Below are 17057 nucleotides of genomic sequence, written 5' to 3' on the forward strand. Positions count from 1 at the left end.
TGTATTTCCCTGATGATGAGTGATGTTGAGCATCTTTTCGTGTGTCTGTTGGCCATCTGGATGTCTTCTTTGGAACAATGTCTATTCATGTCTTCTGCCTATTTTTTAACTGAATTATTCATTTTTTGGGTGTTGAGTTTGGTAAGTTCTTTATATATTTTGGATACTAACCCTTTCTCAGATATGTTGTTTGCAGATATCTTCTCCCATTCTGTAGGTTACCTTTTTGTTGTGTTGATTGTTTCCTTCACTGTGCAGAAGCTTTTTATTTTGATGAAGTCCCAATAGTGTATTTTTGCTTTTGTTTCCCTTGCCTCAGGAGACATATCTAGAAAGAGGTTGCTACGGCCGATGTCAAAGAGGTTACTACCTGTGTTCTCCTCTAGCATTTTTATGGTTTTAGTTCTCATATTTAGGTCTTTAATCCATTTTGGATTAATTGTTGGGTATGATGTAAGAAAGTGGTTCAGTTTCATTCTTTTCCCTGTTGTGGTCCAGTTTTCCCAAAAGGACTCCACCAAAAAATTGCTAGTACTGATAAACAAATTGAGTAACGTCTCCAGGATACATAATCAACTTACAAAAATCTGTTACATTTATATACACCAATAATGAAGCAGCAGAACGTGAAGTTAAGGAATCAATCCCATTTACAATTGCACCAAAACCAATAAGATACCTAGGAATAAACCTAACCAAAGAGGGGAAAGACCTCTACTCTGAAAACTATAAAACACTGATGAAAGGAATTAAAGAGGGACAAAGAAATGGAAAGACAGGGGTGCCTGGGTGGCACAGCGGTTAAGCGTCTGCCTTCGGCTCAGGGCGTTATGGGATCAAGCCCCACATCAGGCTCCTCTGCTATGAGCCTGCTTCTTCCTCTCCCACTCCCCTGCTGTGTTCCCTCTCTCGCTGGCTGTCTCTATCTCTGTCGAATAAATAAACAAAATCTTTAAAAAAAAAAAAAGAAATGGAAAGACATTCCATGCTCATGGATTGGAAGAACAAATATTGTTAAAATGTCTATACTACCCAAATCAGTCTACACATTTAATGTAATCCTTATTAAAATACCATCAGCATTTTTCACAGAGCTAGAACAAACAATCCAAAATTTATATGGAACCACAAAACACCTGGAATAGTGAAAGCAACCTTGAAACAGAAAAGCAAAGCTGGAGGCATCACAATTCTGGACTTTAAGCTCTATTACAAAGCTGTAGTGATCAAAACAGTATGGCACTGGCACAAAAATAGACACATAGATCAGTGGAATGGAATAGAAGACCTAAAAATGAACCCACAACCATAGGGTCAATTAATCTTTGACAAAGAAGTTTTGAGTTTTAATGATGTTGTGCTTATTAATATTTCCATTTGTATTTATACTCATATATTTAAGCAACTATTTTTGCACTTTTGCCATATAGATATTTCCTTCTAATACCTTTAAAAGTTCTGTTTCTCATGTTAAAGTATTTACTCCATCTAGTATTGAATTTTGCATATGGAGGGTGTTTATGACATTTTTTCATACAGATATCCAGGTGTCCCAGCACTGTATATTTCACAGTCCATTCTTGCTACATTGATTTGTAGTGGCACTTATGTCATATACTAAATTTCATATATATTTTTGTTTTGAAGCTATTATTCTATATTATTGTATTGCTTTGTTTGCCTTTCTGTACAATAGTTTCACCTCGTTACTATAGCTTTAAAAGGAAGATATGTGGCAGTGAAATTTTACATGAAAAAAATCATCATAAAGTTAAAAGACAAACCACATATTGAATGGTAATTTATAATAAGAGATAGGACCATATATATAAAATTTTACCTCTTTTAAAAAGGAGATCTGAAAGAAAGATAGCAAAATATTAACATCTGTTAAAAATGGGTGGTGGGTATTGGCTTCAGCTACATTAGTTTCTATACTTTTCTGTAAGATGGATATATTTCATAATTTAAGATTCTATGGATAGTGATTGTATCACAGCATGTGCTCAGGGATGTTAGTTTCCCTTCTACCTACATCAGCATTTTTGTTATTCTTACATATTTTGTTACACATCTTTTAGAGATTTTTCTCATATGCTTAACCTAGAAGGATTAAAATCTTCACATAAAAGCATTTGAGAGGTAGGCGTTGCAGGGCTCATATGACAGTTCCATGACATTGGGAACCTAGGCATTTTCTGTTCTGCTGAGCTAGCTTTTGTCCTCAAGATCCCTTATAGTCCCAGATGACTGTTGGAATTGTGACCTTTCCATCTTAATTCCAGAAACAGAAGGGAAGAAGGTTAAAAGGGCTCATCCTTCAGCCTGTTAAGGAGATTTCCCAGAAGTTCCAACCAATAGTTCAGATTATATCTTATTGGCCAGAATCTAGTCACATGGTTACATTTTGCTTAAAGGGAGGCTGAAACATGTAGTCTTTTAGCTGGGTATATTGCCCAAGACATGTAACTAAGAAGAAATTTGATATTAGGAAGCAACCAGGAGTCTCTGTCAAAACCAAGAACATAAAAGTTATTGACCTCTAAATTATAACATTACTTTCATTTTAACTGAGATTTCAAGATTTGAAAAAGCATGTGAAGCTCTTTCAGAAACTTGGTACACACCGCATATATTACAACTCACACGTGCTATCCTCAAATTCAAAGAGGTGTAAACTCAGTGTGCCTCTGTTATTGAATAAACAAAGTCATATTATATCTTTTTTCAGAGTGAAAAACATGCTCAAAATGTTAGGTTTTATTTTCAAATGCATGGGGATCAAAATGAAGTGCCTGGTAAGAAAATGAAGATGGATGTTAGGAATTTTGAGGTAAGTGACTTATATTGATGTCGTAATTCTAAACTTTGAGTTATCAAATCATTCCAACAAGATTATGCTTATTTCAGGTCCATAGGAGTGAAGTAGCGGACAGAAACAAATTTTGTGATCTCTGCAACATGATATTTAGCTCCCCAGTTGTTGCTCAGTCTCACTATGTGGGAAAAGTCCATGCTAAAAAACTGAAGCAATTAATGGAGGAGCATGATCAGGTATCTCCATCAGGATTTCAGCCAGAGATGGGTAAGATTACATTCACCTCTTCAGCTTCAATACAGGGGCTCCTTATCATTTTTTTCCCAAGTTTGCTATCCATTCTTTTTATTGGAGAGACTCCCACTCTGGAGTAATAACTTGATTCTTCTCCTGCCCAGTTAATTTCTTTCTGTGTCTTTGTTGCTTAACATGGAAATTATAATCCTAGCTGAACTTTAAGAAATGTTATGACCTTTCCGTTTTAGTTTAAGTATAAATGAAAGCAGGTAATTTGCTATGCTGCTATAAAGAAACAACAAAAAGCAGCCTGAGCTCTCCATTTTTTAATCAAATCATCAAATCTTACTTAGCTCCTTCTTCTTTCCCTTGCCATCTATCTCATTTCTTCTTCTTTAGTACTTTCTAGAACATTATCTCACATGTGCGTTCACACCAGTATTTTCACGTAATATAGTTATGCTGTAACATTTTCTGACTATAACTATAAGCAAAAAAAAAATAAGTTATGGATTCTCCTTCTACCCTGATAGTTCATTTCTTTCTTCTTATAAATATAAAGTACCACCAACATCATCATTCAGTAATGGGTACTTATTTTATTCTAGATCCCAAAGAAACAGAGAACTATAAAACATTGTCTCTTTCCTCCTTCCAGTGATATTGAGTCACCAGCACATGAGAAATCTCACCTAAAGATCTCACTTCTGGCCTAGGGTGGCAGAGTACACCCTGGAAAACCAAACTTGTGCTTTGAAAATTTTGTGTGCTAGAAGAAAAAAATGAGATGATTAATCCTCTGGAATAAATAATTTACCGCATTCTCACTAGCTTCAACACTTTAGGAATAAGGCATGCCTAGTATGGAAAATTTACGAACATTAATTTCCAACTCATATTGTAGGCCTCATCCAAGCTTAAAACATACTGTTTTCTTAATAATGATGAGCACTGGGTGTTATACGCAACTAATGAATCATTGAACACTACATCAAAAACTAATGATGTACTATACAGTGGCTAACTGAACATAATGAAAAATCAATAAAAAAGAATACTATGAATAATAATACTATGAATAATAATATAAATAACTATGAATAATAATGCTATGAGTAATAAAATAAAATGATTAAATCAGAGTTATTTTTAAACTTATTCTAGTCTCCATAATTTTTGTATATTTGTTTTTCTTCCTGTCATCTAAAGAGGGTTAGAGTCAGTATGGCCTACAATAAGAAAGCATCTTGTAAAGTCTTATTTTCAGTCCCCCAAACTCATCAATTTGAGCTCAGGTAGGATACTAAATGTAAGAGCTCTAAAATAACTATAATTGTGGAAACATAATTTTATAGCCTTAAACAACTGCATAAATTTTATTTTGATACAAACACCACAAATCTGGACTGGCCAGACTCCAACTTAGAAGTTGGTACTATCTGTTTTACCCTAATTTTAAGAACCATCCTAAGCTCTCATGCTTTCATCGATTTTTCCAATGAATATAATTAGCCAATGCCTGATGCTGAATATTCTTTCCTGTACCTTTGTTGAAGAAACTTGTTGACAGACTCTATTCGAATTTCTATTCTCACAGAAGGAAATTCTTTTTAACCTGAATACCTTTATCCAACAGCCCTGTGTGGAAAAAAGTCCAAAGATAGCAGTTTTCAAAGAATTCTGAATTCCCCTGATACTTTGTAATGAATGCAGCTCTAATAGCTGAATATATGTTGATCACTTCTCATTACAACTATTTCAGCAGGTGTGCCTCTTACTACTTCTGCAGAATCAACTTTTCTGAAGCCCCTTGCTGTCAAGCTTCCTCCAGGTGGGATTAAAGACAAGACTATGCCTTCCTCTTCCAGCAGTGCTTTGGATTTGAATAATCCAAACAAGTATTGCAAGCTCTGTCCTGCTTCCTTTAATAGTCCATTAATGGCCCAACAACATTATGTTGGGAAAAAACACAAAAGAAATGAAGCTAGGAAGAAATTTGTAGACAACATAAGAGAGAAACCTCTTCCAGCAAAATCAGATGCAAATGGTAAACAGTAAAAATATCCCAAAACTCTTTCATAGGAAGTTTATATTTTATAAAACATACTGGCTTATGTATATATCATTTCGCTGTAGGTTGATAGTACTGATGGGATTATAGAATTTTAGATGAGTAAAGACTTCAGAGTCCACCTAGTTCTGTCTGTTGGTTTTCTAGAAAATGAGACTCAGAAAAGTTTAGATGATGTTTATTAATCATAGAATCAAATATGGTATTCCCATGGTTCCATGGTATATCATAGGTACATAAGGAAGTATTTTTAATTAGTGTCATGTGGTTATATTATTCAGTCACTAAGTATGGCTTAAGTGTCTCTAGAGTGCTAGGCTAGTTATTGTTGGGAATACAAATGAGGATATACCATTTTCCCTGAAGGAGCAAGTGTGTAAACTAGTTGGGTTAATAGCACTTCATTGCAAGAGGCTACAGACATGAATTTTTGTGTACATATTTTTGGTAACTAGAGGAGTGAAACATCATGGTTCAGAAAACCTTCATAGAGGAAGTATATGATTTAGATTGGTAGAAGTGGGAAGGAGAGAGAATTAACAAAGGAGCTAGAAAGAGTGGCAAGAATTCAGGCACAATAAAGATTCTGATCCTGACTGGAATAATCCACTTGCTCTTCTAACCATATTTTTTTTTCATTTTTTCCCCCACAGGCACCTTCTCACTACTAGTGTATTTTATTCCTTTTTCATATTCTTTCTTCCACCCACTTCTTTTCCTCCACTCACTGTTATTTTTCAATTCTTTTCTTCCTAGACCTCTCTGCTTCATGTGAAAATGTTCATTACTCCCACCTTGAAGCCCTATTCTTTGTCATATGTAACTCCTTATGCTCTGGTTCTTCTTCTGTGTTTCTGTTTCTTTTCTGTTTTCTTTGGGGGCTCTTTTTTTAAATTCATTACCTAAATGTAGGTGTTCCTGTGGCTCCATTCTTGACCTTACTACAAACATGATCTAAGCTGTTCCCCTGATTTCATCTCTTATCTGTATGCTTATGACCTTTCTGTCAAGCTTTGGACTCATATATCCAACTGGCAGCTACTGCTTTACCTGGATACCTCATATCCATTTCAATTCCACTCCATCATTCAGAGTAGAAACCTGTAGTTAACTGTGAATCCCCCAACACTACCTTCTTCACTTTTTATATCTAATGAAACACTAAGCCATGACTGTTTTACCTATTCCCTTATCTTCAGCCCTACTCTTCCCATACTTGGTCAGGCCCTCAACATCTTTCCTAGAGCTTTGCTACTCAAAGTGTGGTTTTTGGCCAGCATCATCAGCATCACTTGGGAGCTTGTTAGAAAAAAGAATCTCAGGCCTCACTGCAGACCTACTGAATCAGAAACTGCATTTTGACAAGATCCCTAGGTGATTTGTACTCACAATAAATTTTGAGAAGCACTGTTCTAGAATATTGCCGCAGCCTCCTAACTACTCTCCCGGCCATCAGTTTTGTCTCTCCAAATCTGCCCTCAATTTAAGCACTAGAGTGTTTCACGTAAAGTGCACATCTTTCTATGTCATTCCCTACTTTAAAATCCTTACTTGTTTCTCCTTTTTCTGAGGATAAAAATCTAAGCTTCATAGCTCTTTACCATCTTTCCCTGCCTACCTTCTCCAGGCTTATCCCCTGCTACTTCCTGCCGTGATCTGTATAGGTCAGAACCTACAAACTGCTTATGGTTTCCAGAAACCATTACCCTATTTCTTGTCTCTGTGCCCTTTTTCATGCTGCCATTTTACCTGGAACATCTCCATGTTTCTCCTCTTTATCTAATTCCTACTTATTCTTTAACATACTACTTCCCGGGAAGCCTTTTCACTTCCTTCAAGACATCTTCTGTTTTTCCTTAGCCTGCATGTCTAATTTTCTCTCTGTGTGTCTTTATCTCCCACTAGAATATGTAAGTTCTTTGAGGGAGGGGTTACACCTAACTCATATGTATTTCCAGTGCTAGAGATAGAAACTGGTACAGAGTAGGCCTACCTCAATAGCAATTAGTTTAATATAGAATCAGTGAACTACTAATCTTGATGTATTGAGTGCTAACCCTGCATTTATACTATCTAAGTTTCCTAATTAATGTAATTCAACATATCCCAAAAAGTTACATAGAGATCTGTGTTTTTATCTAGGAATTTGAAGAATGTTGATTTAGGCAAGTGTAGAAATAAAAGTGGTAGGGCTTCTGAAAGTAGTAGATGTTTGGAGAAATAAGAAACTTTAACTTGTTAGGCTATTTTCCTATTGCTGGGGTGAGGATATCTGAAATAAGGGGCCGGCATTAGGTAAAATTGGAACTGAGTCAACTATGAGAAGTGTGTATACTCTAGTCACTTCTAAAGGGAGAGTCATGTGAGCATTCTGAAGTTTCAAGGTTATTAGAATACGAGAAGGAGGATTTTGGTGAAATTTTCGTCTGGCCAGGGAGGGAGTGCGGACCATTAGCATAACAGAGCTCAAAGAACAAATTTTCAGCCCTGCTTTTGACTGTTCCATTTTAAGAACAGTAAACATTTGGGGATTAAAAAATAGCTGGAGAATTTAAATTAACTAATGAGAATTTCAATGAACAGAACAGAGAATCCCATATTATAAGCGAGCAAGTGGTAAGACAGAAACAATTTGATATATGACAACTTAACTATTTCATTCATCACCCCATTTTCTCCCTTCTTTCTGTCTCTGCCTTTTTTCCATCTGTTTTGTTTATATATGTTCCTGCTATACCTAATCCCTGTCTGTCTTCATCATTCTCACTGCTTTCTTCATGTCCCTCATCCAGCCCAGATCTTATTAGCACAGGAATGGCTACCATAACGATATGGAACTAAAGTATGTATGTATTTTTTATTTATTGTATTTGTTTTGTTTATCTTACTAATTTCTAGCCTCATTATTGCACTTAGATATTTCACCTTCACCTGTAACTCAACATACCTAAAATTGAATTAATAAACTTCTCTAAAACCAACTTGAATTTCCCAAGATTCCTGTCTTTGCCAGTTGTACCACTATTTATTAGTCACCTACATTTGAATCTTTGAGGGCGTCTTCAACTACTTAATTTTCCTATATCCTGTCCATCAGCAAGTCTTATCAAGTCTTATTAGAACTATTTTTCCTTTCCATTACATTTCCACTACCATCACTTCACACTTCAATGCTTTAACAACCTTCTGGAAGGCTTTACATGTACCTCATTGTTATTCTCTCACTCCTTAGTAGCAAGATTTCAACCCTGGATCAATTCCACAGTCACCTTTTCTACTTTTACATTCAGGATACTGAGTGATGCTATGGAAAATTATGTAAAGCTAGAGATCAGGTATCTCAACAGAGTCTTGGGATCCAATCTCTGTGGATTTGTAGTCCTATTTAATCCTTTACCTTTTCCTTCACTTTCCTCTCACAATGATTTTAAACCCACACCACTCTCCAGGACTCTCTTCCACTCTTCTACACTTCCCCTTCTCACACCCTTCAGGTAAACTTATCTCCCACATTCAATCAGTCACCAAGTTTTGACATTTTTTAAAATTTTGCCAGTTTTAATGGTATATTTCACCAATCTCCCTGCTCTTCTCTATCCCTATGGTGTTCTAGCTCATGCCCTCCTTATCTCTTGGCTCGTCTAGTTATTTCATACATGTGGTCTCCTTACTTTGAGGCTTGTTCCTCTCAAATTTATCCTCCATACTGCAGCTAGAGGAGAGACTTCTCCCTCACACAGCTGACCATGTCACTTACTACTTAAAGCATTTCAAGTTTTCCCAATACACAGGATAAAAAGTCTAGGCTCCTTGGCATAACATATACATCTCTCTGATCTGACACCCTTTTGCCTCTCCTGTCTTGTCCTGTTATATTTTATTTTACAACAGTTCCAAATTTTAAGTTCTTACAAACACTTCTATGCTTATATCATGCTAGTCCCTCTCCATACAATACTGTTCTCAACTCTTTTTATCAAGTTAACTATTGTTCATCCTTCCAAGTTTAACTAAGTCATCATCTCTTCCAGTAACCTTCTTCAGACCATACTGTGCTAAGTGCCTCTGCTTCTTTGAGCTCCCATACCCCTTAAGCATACCTTATACCTTTTACCAAATGAGATTGAAATCGTTTGTTTATATAACTGTTTCTCACTTGGATTTGTAAGCAACTTGCCCATTTTTTTCATCTTGTACCCCTAGAATCTAGAATGATGCTTAGTGCCACATACGTGCTTAGAGTTTGTTGAACAGATTATTTGAAGTCAACACATGCTCATTTCTGTCTCTCCCATATGTGATACTGTTTCATCCCCTGGAATGCCTTATCTGCCTTCCTTACAATTCAAATCCTTCTTGTCTTCCAAGATCCATCATAACTTCCCTCACTGCTCTAGCTGCTGGTATTCTCCCCATCCTTTGATTCCTCATAGACTTCACTGTTCATTGACAATTGCATTAATTATAGCCCCTTAACTGAATTAGCCTCCTTGAGACAAGGGATTATATTTTATTCTGCAATATCCATCTCAGCACTTTATATGGTAATAAGTACATAGTTTTTTTTTCAGTATTTGCTAATTGTTTGAGAGGCAGTGTCATGTAAAAGGATAAACATAGATTGGGAGATATGTTTAAAGTCACTTACCCAGTTGTACCTCAGATTCCTTAGGTGTAAAGTGAAAATAAGGCTACTTCACAGGATTGGCAAAAGATGAAATGAAGCAGTACAGTACCCATCACAGAATAGGTCCTTAACAAATGTTACTTTTTCTTGAAATGCTTTGTTCTCCTGTCGTAATTTAAAAACAGGTAAATTAGACTTTTTCTACTTTTCTTCATAAAGTAAATTCCACATTAATTTGCATTTTTGCTTATATGTAGCTCTCAATTGATTATTTCCCATTTAAGCTGTTAGACCAATGGTTCTCACCTTGACTTCATGTTAGAATCATGCAGGGAGATTTTAGAAATCTCAATACTCAGGCCATCCCTCAAATCAATTAAATTAGAATCCCTAGGACCTACACATTAGTGTTTTGTTTTCTGTTTTTTAACTCCCCAATTGATTAGGATATAGAGCTAATATTGAGAACTACAACATTAGACTATAAAGACATGTACTTCCCCAATCTGTGCTTTGAAAACTAAGATCTTACTCTGGGGAGTTACAAGATAGAGCTGTGATTAGGAGAAAAATGGGCACGCAAGTGTTAGGCTATGGAAGATTCTGAAAGGTATGAGATGAAAAGAAGCTTGAGTTTCTGGATGAAGTCAGAAACAAGGAATCCTAGCAGAGCTGAGGGCAGCAGAGCTGGACAGGGCCAAGGAGCAGACCAAGATGGGAGAATAGAAAGTGTAAGAAACATAGTGGATTAGAGAGATTTAAAGTATATTTATCTTGGTGAGCACTAAGTAATGTATAAAATTGTTGAATCATTATATTGTACACCTGGAACTAATGTTAACACTATATATTAATTATATTTCAATTAAAAAAGGAAAAGAAAAAGAAACATAGTGGAGGCGGGTTACAGAAGAATTAGACCATGAATGGAGCCAATAAATAGGCTTCATATCTTCACAGAAAGTGTTTACATCATTTTTATATATTGTTTCCTGAGATGTCTATATCTAGAAAAAGATAAAGAATATCAGTGTATGAAAAAGACAGGGGCTAAGGTAATAGTAATCAGACCACAAAGTTCCAGAACTGCCTCTGGACTTTTTATATGTGACCTGCAGCTTCTCTAAACCTCTATATTACCTATATTATAATCTTCTAATATAATTTGTAAGGAAACAAAGGAGGAACTGAGGAGAATATTATTTATACTGTATACTTTATAAGCACTAAACAAATATGTAAAACCCCTGAAATAGAATCTGAGTTTATAATCATAATGAAGATCATTGGCTCAATATTAGGGCAGTGGTGCTCAACAATGGCTGTATAAAAAAATCTTCTAAAAATGCTTTCAAAAAGTAAGAAAGCCTGATTTAAATGGTCCAATGTGGAGCTGTAACATGAATATTTTTAAAGTTTCCCACATGGTTCTAATGTGTAGCTAGCACTGAGAACCACTATCCTAGAGGAAACCAGGATTCCTGCTTATCTTGCATAACTTGGGTGCTCTCAAAATGTATTGTGTTGGCCAAGCAAATCTGAGTCTTAGTTTTCGCACTTGTTAAATAAGGATGTTAATAATTTTTTGAAAAGGTTTGTTGTGAGCATGCATAATCCTGGATTTAGTCCTTAACTTTGCAGGAAGTCCAGAATCTTCACGGTAGGTCAGCCTCAAATCAGGGACTGACCAGACCACAAACAAACTTGGCAAACACTGATAAATAATCAAGGAACTAGAAAGGTATTCCCTTAGTGTATTTCCCACACGTTCTCTAAGAATAATTACCTGGGGTATTGTTAAAATACAAATTCCCTCTCCTAGAGACAGCAGATCATGTTCTCCAGGGGAGGGGCTTGGGGATCTATATTTGAATAATACTCCAAGTAATTCTTATCAGAGAAGTCTGGGAAACATTGTAATTTAAGTTACTACATTGTCATTCTGGTATTGATTTATGGTAGGAGGAGATATATATTTTTTCAGTTCTCAGGGTTTTTAAAACTTGGATCTATCATCCAGGGTATCCCTTTTTTGGGATCAAAGAATATGGGAAACCAATTTATAATCAGAAAGTGACTTGGTGAGCATGAAATCAGAGCACTGAGAGAGAGGATGGTTATGAACAATCATTCATTCAGTCTTTGGCATAACCTGCTGAGCTCTCCTGGGTCCACTAGAGGTATCTGTCAATAGTAATACTAGCAGTGTCCTCGTGTTCTTCCAAGTTAGCATCTTTCTTTCCCCTTGACAATATTTTCTTGTTTCTATGAATAATCTTTGCTTGGACAAGGCCAGTACACTCGATAATGATTAATTTAGCATCCTTTGAATGATTAAGTTGCTGTTTGATTTAAAAGATGACCTCGCTTGACCCTAAAATTATTGTAGCCATCAATATATTGCCTCTTTTTTAGGGTGGGATTATTTTATATTTGGCTTATGAAATTGACTAATTTGCTACTTCTGACCAAAGAGAAGGTGGAAGAATAATGAGATTAAGAAAATAAAGATTAATTTATCCCCTCCTTTCAATTCTACCTAAGAAGCAGAATAGAGAGGTAGCTGCTATACCTATTCTATAGTTCTTGACTCTTTTGAAGTGGTAACTAGTAGTTTTGTTTTAGAATTTTGCTTTCAGCTTTTATCCTGAGAGTGGGGCTCACTGAACCTCTCTCCTTTCTAAAATCTGTCTGTGGAAATTACTTTTGGTAAACTAATGCACTACAGTGATTTCAGGTAAGAGAGTAAAAATTTGCTTTTGTTTAATCTTTTGGGACCTTTCAGGTTTTTTTGGGGTGGAAAGAGAATTAGGAGCAAGCAAAAAGGTTGGTTAAGGAATTAAGAGGCAAATGTTGGTTGGGCATACTAAATTTGAAGTGCCTGATGTACTTTCATGTAGAAACAATAGGCAGGCAGATAGCAGTTCCTTAGGAAAGAGGCCAAGGCTAGAGAAGCAGTGTGGCATAGTGTAAAGAATTCTGGGCTCTAAATTAAGAAGTATGGGTGCTGAGAGGTTATCTCTATTACTAACTGGATCTTTGACTTTGACCAAGTCTTTTGACCTCTCTGGGCCTTATCTTTAAATTGGGAATGTTCAGTAGATGATCTCAGTAAATTCCTATCCAGCTTTGTGATTCTAAATGTGTCCATATTGACCTCCTTAATTTGGACTCTCTATTTTTTTCAGCATTTAGTATGAGAAGCTACGTTTGCCATATTTGTAATATCACCTTTACATCTTTAGAAATGTTCCGGTCCCATATGCAAGGAAGTGAACACCAAATTAAGTAAGTATTTTTTACCAAAATGCTTCTGTGATACCAAAGAGCAGGGCTTCTGTCAAGTATCCTTGCATGTATTTTACAAACTTTCTAGGCATTCGTTTCCCTATGTGTTGATACTGCTATAGGTGATGGTATTTGAATCCCCTAGGGACTTCTCTAGCCATGATAGTATACTGGCAGAGCTGGGTAATTGGCACCCCTCCTGACCAGACAGCATTGTCCTTCTCTGGAGAGATGCTAAAGAATCATTCTCATTGAGCCATACAAACTCAAATAATTCCTGGAAGGTTGCTTAGTTCCAGGAGATACAGCGATCTGGTCATCATCCTTGCAGCGAGGTACAGTGGTTAAGAACAAGTGTCTTGCTGTTGGACAGACCTGGATTGGAATATCAGATCTGTCTTTCTAACAAGTGTATAACTTTGGACAGCTCCATTATGAAGTGGTTATAATCAAATATTAAAAATATGTGTAAGGTGCCTAGCCTGGCATATAATAGGAGCTCAATAAATATTTATTCCATTCTATTTTATTGTTTTAAGGAGGAGAGGATTAAGTGGACTGACTGGATAAATCAGGTAGCAGGACAGAGGGGCACTTAACTATTGTATTTTGGGTTTGTTGCTTTAAAAATCAAAGCATAGTGATTCTGTTACATTATTTTATTCTGGTAGAAAATATTTCTACTTTGAGTCTGAATACTTAGGAGCTAAATTGTCTGATTCAACAAATTAATCTTCATTTAGACACTTTTTTTTTAATCTCACGGTTCCAGAATAAATAGCCATTACATTTATAGATCTATACAAGGAACTAATTAAAACTTTTAAAACAATGTGACATTCAGATCGGACCATCTTTGGGGCATTAAATATTATTGGTCCTTTCCTACATATCTCAACATGCCTTACATTTTAAGTACTAAGACAGTAGCAGCTATGTCTGCATCTTTGTACACATCTTCCCTTTTATCTCAGCCCTGCAAATTTATTTGTGTGTAAAAAATTGTGAGGTACATGGGAAATACCTGACTGTCCCTGCTGCTACTTATTTTTGACATAAAAAGTGATGATTTATAGCTTTTTTTATATTGCAGTAGGTTTTAAAATTTGGGCTTTTTTGTTTTTGTTTTTCCAAACTAACCTTTTTTAAAGCAAAGAAAATATTCAGAATAAAATAACCTAGTAACAAGAACTTTCCACTCTCTTCTTTGCAGAGAATCCATTGTCATCAATCTAGTGAAGAATTCAAAGAAGACACAAGACTCTTACCAAGATGAATGTGCAGATTACATCAAAGTGCAGAAAGCCAGAGGATCAGAGTCCAAGACTTGTTTCAGAAAGATGGAAGAGGGTTCTTTGGAAACCCGTGGGTACAGGGAAGTAGTTGATTCCAGATCCAGACATAGAATGTTTGAACAAAGACTCCCATGTGAGTCTTTTAAGACATACCCAGGATCATACAATATTTCACAAACAGGAGAAAACCAGTTACCTCATTGCTCACCAGCTCATTCAAAGAAGACCTATGACTCTTTCCAAGATGAACTGGAAGATTACATCAAAGTGCAGAAAGCCAGAGGACTAGATCCAAAGATTTGTTTCAGAAAGGTAAGAGAGAACTCTGTGGAAACCCGTGGGTACAGAGAAATTGATTCTGGACCCAGACAAAGAATGTTTGAGCAAAGATTTTCACTTGAGACTTCCCAGACCTACCAACAACTGTATAATATTTCACCAGTGGAAAGCCAATTACATCACTGGTTACCAACTCATTCAAAGAGGACTTATGATTCTTTCCAAGATGAACTTGAAGATTATATTAAAGTGCAGAAAGCCAGAGGACTAGAGCCAAAGACTTGTTTTAGAAAGATTAGTGATAGCTCTACAGAAACCCATAAGTACAAAGAAATGGTTGATTCTAGACCCAAAAATAGAATGTTTGAGCAAAAACTCCCATTTGAGACTTCCCAGACCTACACAGGATCATACAGTATTTCACAAGCAGTAGAAAACCAGTTACCTCATTGCTTACCAGCTAATGACAGCAAACAGAAACTAGACTCCATGACCTCTTGTCAACCCATCAGAGACTATTTCCCAGAAAAACCAGTACCCCTGAGCCTTAGTCAGCAAGAAAATAACTCTGGCCCATACAGTGTAGAATCTGAAGTTTACAAGCACCTCTCCTCAGAAAACAGTACCAGTGACCATCAAGCAGGTCATAAACGGAGACATCAAAAGAGAAGGCGGCACCTGGAGGAAGGTGAAGAAAGGCCAGAGAAAGAGCAGTCCAAGCATAAAAGGAGAAAGAGTTATGGGGATACTGATCTAGACAAGGACAAGAGCATCCGACAAAGGAAGAGACAGGGAGATAAAGTCAGTGTCAGTTCAGGAAAGCTTAAACATCGAAAAAAGAAAAAAAGCCACGGTGTACCCACTGAGAAAGAAGAACGTAAGCACAAGAAAGAGAAAAAGAAATCTGTTGAAGAAAAGACAGAAGAAGAAATGCTTTGGGATGAATCTATTCTTGGATTTTGAGCTTTTAGTTTTGTTTACCCACGGATGAATTGAAGAAATCAGTTAAGAATATGGATTTAGAGAAACAGGAACATCTAGTGAAGAAAAGGAGCAGTGGATACAGTGTCAGTTCAGGAAAGGTTAGTTTTTGTGTGTATAAGTTGAAATTGAATTGAAAGAAGAAACAAGCTTAAACCTACCCTCTGAGAAAGAATGTACGAAAAACATAAAAACACAACAAGAACATAAGAGAAAAGGAAACCTGTTGAAGAAAAGACAAGAGTCAATGTTTTGGGCGGAGTTTGTTCTAGGAATTTGAACATTTCATTTTGTTTACCGAAGGATGAATTGAAGACATCAGTTTAGAAAATAGATTTAGACAAAAAACAAAAATATTCAATGAAGAAGAGAAGAGGTGAATATGGTCAATGTCAATTCAGGAAAGCTCAGTTTTTTTGGGGGGGTGAGAAAATTGAAATTGAATTGAAAGAAGAAACAAGCATAAACCTAGCCTCTGAGAAAGAAGAACATAAGAATAGAAAAGAAAAGGAAATCTGTTGAAGAAAGATAATGCTTTGGGATGAGTCTACTCTTGGATTTTGAACTTTTTAGTTTTGTTCTCTTAAGGTTGAATTGAAGAAATGAGTTGAAGAGTTTGGTTTCATGAAATTGTTGTTATTGAATTTTCCTAAGTGAACAGTTAACTTTAACCTCTAACAAAAGCCAAGTGAAGTAAAAGTATTCAATATGCCTTTTCCTCAAGTTACTTTTCCTCGTTTTCTTAAAAAAAAAGAAAAATTATGTTTCTTACATATAATGTAATTTTGCTTACATTGTCTCTACTTCTCTTCATCAAATTGCTGTGGTGGTGAATTATTTACCCATGGGAGATAATTTATTTTAAATGAGAGAATTACCAGGCATTACAGAATCCATTCCTTGTTTGGGTTTTTGTTAGTGTTGTTGGTATTATATTGTTGTTGTCGTGTGTTTATTTGTTTCTTGGTTTTCTCCAAGAAAAATGACTGAAATGATTTAGACTGATTTTTTTGTTTGTTAAATCTAATTTGCAGTGTATTTTTGTATTTTCTAGTTCTGAAAGTGAAAATGAAACAGTCTATAATAAGTTTAGATGATATATAGTTTTAAAAAGCTCTCAAAAGGTACTGATACAAAATCAGTCTATATTCTGGAAATGTTTATATTATATTAAAGTGTTTTAATTTCTACATATTGTTTTGTGTAACCAGTCATTTCCCACTCAAAGATGATTTTATTTTGGGAAAGAGAGAGGAAACAATTATACAGTTTGTACCTCTTGGGAGATCACAATATAAGGTTTTAATAATTTCATTTATTTCACATCTTGCTTAGTAGACACAGACTTGAGTTCAGTTTTAAGTTAAAAAATTTGACCAAGTAGGGGCACCTGGGTGGCTCAGTCGTTAAGTGTCTGCCTTCGGCTCAGGGTGTGATCCCAGCGTTCTGGGATTGAGCCCC

At 35.9% G+C, this 17057-nt stretch overlaps 1 protein-coding gene across 2 annotated transcripts in view; it reads left to right on the forward strand.

Moving 5' to 3' along the window:
* Positions 1 to 16788, forward strand: part of ZMAT1 (zinc finger matrin-type 1) — a 36260-nt gene extending 19472 nt beyond the window's left edge. Inside the window, exons 3-7 of one of the 2 annotated variants that reach the window (XM_040629933.1) lie at positions 2732 to 2833; positions 2911 to 3085; positions 4818 to 4886; positions 12942 to 13041; positions 14255 to 16788. In XM_040629933.1, coding sequence (XP_040485867.1) covers positions 2732 to 2833; positions 2911 to 3085; positions 4818 to 4886; positions 12942 to 13041; positions 14255 to 15578 — 1770 coding nt within the window. In that variant the 3' untranslated portion in view covers positions 15579 to 16788. Of the gene's footprint in view, positions 1 to 2731; positions 2834 to 2910; positions 3086 to 4817; positions 4887 to 6909; positions 7969 to 12941; positions 13042 to 14254 lie in introns of those variants that run through there. The other variant, XM_008703950.2, reaches the window with a different exon arrangement.
* Positions 16789 to 17057: the final 269 nt, after the last annotated feature.

The sequence above is a fragment of the Ursus maritimus genome (assembly GCF_017311325.1).
Source record: "Ursus maritimus isolate PB19 chromosome X unlocalized genomic scaffold, ASM1731132v1 scaffold_X1, whole genome shotgun sequence".
NCBI lineage: Eukaryota > Metazoa > Chordata > Mammalia > Carnivora > Ursidae > Ursus > Ursus maritimus.